At 29.6% G+C, this 4,965-nt stretch overlaps 1 protein-coding gene across 1 annotated transcript in view; it reads left to right on the forward strand.

Moving 5' to 3' along the window:
• LOC106101440 (1-phosphatidylinositol 4,5-bisphosphate phosphodiesterase) overlaps nucleotides 1-2,722 on the forward strand; it is a 44,527-nt gene extending 41,805 nt beyond the window's left edge. The window contains 3 exon segments of the mRNA XM_013280677.1: nucleotides 7-112; nucleotides 706-795; nucleotides 1,708-2,722. Of these exon segments, the coding sequence (XP_013136131.1) occupies nucleotides 7-112; nucleotides 706-795; nucleotides 1,708-1,776 (265 nt within the window). The 3' untranslated portion in view covers nucleotides 1,777-2,722.
• Nucleotides 2,723-4,965: the final 2,243 nt, after the last annotated feature.

Genomic DNA, 4,965 nt, shown 5'->3' on the forward strand with positions numbered 1-4,965 from the left:
GACCAGCAAGGAGGTCGCCAACGACAAGACCCTCAAGACCAAGCAGGAGAAGGACCGCAGACTGCGAGAGAAGAAGCAGAACAACACCAAGAAGTTCATGGACGAGCGGAAGGTTAGACTATTAAAAAAGAAATCTTTCAATATTATTAACTGAAGAAGTTACTATTGATTTTATTCCAGTAAATATCTTTATTTCTATGCGTTTGTTATCACAATTTGTCAAAACAATTACAAGACTTCATCTATACTTTTAGACAACTTATTTAATTGATACTGTCGCTTTTATCTCAGAGCAATACTTCTCGTCAAGACTTAAGTTACGCGCCAATCTATCCATACCTCTAGTGACATTGACAGCTGTCAGCTAGGGACGTGACGTTTATGCCGATAATCTAGAGTTGCGCCAATTCTACACCACGGTACTCATTTTGTTCCCAACAATACTAATATTACAGAGGGAAAACATTTGTATTTTTTGTATATATTGAAATAACCCAAAAAATACTGGACCGATTTCTTAAATTATTTCATAATTAAAAAGCTACGTTATCAGTGGCTACGGTTTTTGTATATTTTTAATTTCGCAGACGAAGTCACAAACAACAGCTACTTATTAGAAAACTAAATTGTCACTGATTGACTTAGCCTAAATTTAACTAGATTATTGAATTTCTTAGGTATTATAATAAATTTTGTTTATTACAGACTCAACTAATAAAGCATTCTCGTGAGAAGGAGAAACTGAAGGGAACACACGACAAACAACTCGAAGAACTCTCCAAAGATGTAGATAATGTAAGTAGTATAACAAAGCGATTTAAATATTACATCTTACTAATATTATAAATGCTAAAGTTTAGATGGATGGATGTTTGTTAGTTTGTAGCCTAAACGGCTGAACAGATCTCGATGAATGGCATAGATGTAGAAGATAGTCTGGAAGAACACATGGGCTACTCACTTTTGTTTTTTAAAATTCCACGCGGACGGAATCGGGGGCGATTGCTAGTTAAATATTTTTAGCAAAACTAAACTTAGATTTTACTAATTATTCTATTAAAACTATATTTAGTTAATTACTATGATCAATACTACTCGTTCTTCAATTCTTTTACAAAAAAAACGTAGCAGCCTATATAAATTTTTTAAAAAATATTTTCTAACGTTACTACAAAAATGCATTGTGATATGAAATAATTCTAGCTAAAGCATTAATATGAGCTTCTTAACAGTTAAAATATAAATAACTAAAAGTAGACCCATTAACTGTTATATATCTGTGGTGTCGTGGTGGGCAGAATAAAAGATTTCGTCGTAACCATTAATTTATTCACTCTTAAAATAAAAAAAATATCACTTGCATACGTCTTGTCTTGCCGTCTTTTACACACTCCTACCTCATTCTTTTTTCATACATCCGTCACGTTCTTTCAAATCAGTTCATGCGTATCAATCTTATTCACCTAACATTCCTTTTCGTTCTGAAACCACAGACCTACATATCTATACTAATATTATAAAGAGAAAAGATTTGTATTTTTGTATTTATTGAAATAACTCAAATTACTGAGCCAATTCGAAAAACACATTAGAAAGCTATACTATAATCACTAAATAATATTTATAGTCTATATAATTTACTATTTTTTAAATCACTCGTGGACGAAGTCGTCGGCGACAGTTAGTTTGTAATATATGTATTTTCAGCTGATCGAGATGTACAAGATGGAGGAGTCGGAGTTCGAGATGGCCAGCAAGACGGAGTTCCTCGCATGAAAGTACCCGCACCTCGCCCCGCTGCTGCGACAGCTGCCCGGCTAGTGCGGTATATCGTACTGTGTCGTACAGTACAGTAAAGTACAATACCGTAGAGTACAGTACAATACCGTAAAGTACAGTACAGCACCTATAGTACAGTAGAATACCATATAGTACAGTACAATGCCGCAGAGTACAGTACAGTAACGTAACGTACTATACGGTACTGTACTGTACCGTGTAGTACTGTGTCGTACATTTCTGTATTATGACGAACTATGTATGAATGTATGTACTATGTATGTACTATACGTGACATACTGCACGGTACTATACCGTACTGTACCGTAGTACGGTATTGTACACGTCGTATAGTACTGTTCGCAATAGTACGGGACTACGACACAATACCGTACTGTGATATAGTACTATACAGTGGTACAGTCCCGTACAATGACGTACTATGTAGTGCGGTATTGTTCTTTACAGTGAAGTACAATGCCGCACAGTAGTACAGAGCAAGGTACAGTGCGACACAGTACAATGCGGTACAGTGTCGTTAAGTGCGGGGAAGTGACACAATGATCTCTAAACAAACTATACGTGTTTTAGTGTTAATTAGTTCTAAGTTTTCAGCCTGCATTAATAAGTAGATATAACTTAGTACAAAATTTTTCTAGATATCAATAGAGAAAAAAATTATTTTATGCTATAGAAGTAACTTTTTTTGTGTTTTTTTAATGAAAAAAATGAGTCTTCAATAAACATACGGTTACTCTTAGTAAAATTATCAAAATAGTTAATTTTTTATTGCAGGCTGATTTAGGCTAAGTAATTTAAGTATAAAAGAGTTTCCATAAGAAACCTGTATGGAAACATTGTAATCTCGCTCATTTACAACAGATTTCGTAGTTTCATCAGTGTAAACCTACGGTTACCTTGAATCCTCAACACTATTAGTATTTAAGCCAATCTTATAATTAAAAAAACTTTTTATCACTTTTTAGCCTTACAAATAAACGCGGAATAAATTTAGGAATAAACTGAGTATAAGCAAAATTTGTACTAATATTTTCTTATACCGCGTTTATTTGTAATTTTATTTTAATTAATGATTAAAAGATTCCTTCATTTAATTTATTACAACTAATCTCGTATTTAAAATAACAAACTACAAAAATATATTGGAATTGACTATTATAGTAAGTATAATTTTTTTTAAGTAATGCCATAACAAAAATTTTGTACTAAGCGTTGCAACTGAACTTTTAAGGTGAGTTTCCACTGACATATATGACTACAAAACAAATTTAAATATGGTTATTATAAAATTTCGATGTTAAAATTATATAAATTTGATAAGAATATAGAACTAAAAAAGGACTTCTGTCTTAGAATTGATAAAAAAAATACAACTCAGAGTCTAGTACTAAATCTACACTAAGCGATAGTGGATATTTAACTTCTATGGCAATTAGAGTTTCTGTGCACTTACAATAATAATTTTAGCTGATTTAAGACTAAAATATTTCCTATTATAAAAATATTTAAAAACTACATATTGTTATATATGTATTTTATACATCAAAATAAGTTTTTATCTAACAAATTCATTATAGATCCCTCTAGGTCCTAAAAATACCCTAGATTTAAAAACAGTATTGAAATTTATTATGATATTGAGAAATTAATTTCCTTAGTAAATTATGTAATTCTCAGTTAAAAATGTACTTAAAAATAATAATTATTATCTTATTAAGTAATAGATATATGTTTTCATGTTTTTAAAGTACCGTAATGTGCCAATGTTATAATATGCTATCATTCCAAATCACTATCTTGTTAGAGGACCAAAATATCAAGAAAAATTAAAACAAATCATCTCATATATCTTGTATATTAAGAATAAAGCCGGCACACACGTTCAGTTTTTACTGAACAGTCAAACTATTAAGTCAAAACTGAACACGAACTGATGTACAATTTAATTGACTAAAAATTAAGTCTACATGTTCAGTATATACTGTACAGTTCAACTATTCAGTTAAAACTGAACATAAATTAAACTATAGTTTAACTCACAGGTGAAATAGCCTGAACATGTCAGTGTTAACTGTACACATAGTTGTTCAGTAAAAACTGAACGTGTGTAGCAGGCGTAATCAGTATGTTTATGTAATTCCAGGTTTCTTCTACATTTAAGTAATAAATGCAATTTAATTGTAATTTGATTATAAATCATAACTGATTTCTATCATAAAAATAATTACTTCTATTATTATATTTCGTAAGTACTAAAATAAATATAAGAATAATAATTTTATTTCATATAGTATTTATCTTAGGTGCCTAAGTACATAACTAAATTCTAGTCAATTTTATTCATAGGTCTTCATAGTGATATTAAAAAAAATATTAATGTTGCCAGTATGTTATCTTTTTAAAGCATCTATTTAAAATGTTACCAGAACATTTCTATTTATTAAGATTAAAAATGTATTTATTTTCTTTGTATTAAAAAATTTTGATGTTAGAATTTTGAAATATTTAAAAAATTTAATTACAAATATTAGTGAGAATATTTTTAGTAGATGTTTCGTAATTATTAAAATTATATTTAAATTCACTGTGTTGATATATTTCATGCACTTTTCGGCTTTGATATTTATTCCTATTAACATAGTAACATTATATAAGTTTGAAGTTATAAAAATATTGCATTTGGTTCTTAAAAAGTCCATAAATCTTTTATATATTGGGGCTATAAAGCGGTTTTATTAATTACTATCCCTGCTTACCCCATAAAGGATTGAGGTTTTCCTAAATTTTATATTATCTATATAGTAGTTTTTGTGTGCACTTTGAAATTGTTTTCTAGCACTTTATTAAGTAAAATTTAATATTATTGGAATTTTTTATTAATTAAATTGTATTTTCAGATAAATAAATTTAAAGCATATATTCTACATACATAATATTTTGTACTTAATATATATTTGTTTGGTAATTCAGACTTTTATGATAACCAAAGTATTTTTTAACTAAATATATTTTATAATTAATTATTTTACGGCTTACTCACATCATACTTTTTTCTGGTGATATTAATCAGATAGCAGCAACCAATCAAATCGAGGTTCGGCCCTCTCGGGCGCCCTTGAATCGGAATGCTAAACGCGTATTGAGTGACAGCCCAAGTGACTAGGC

Source organism: Papilio polytes, unplaced genomic scaffold, assembly GCF_000836215.1.
Source record: "Papilio polytes unplaced genomic scaffold, Ppol_1.0 DF823980.1, whole genome shotgun sequence".
NCBI lineage: Eukaryota > Metazoa > Arthropoda > Insecta > Lepidoptera > Papilionidae > Papilio > Papilio polytes.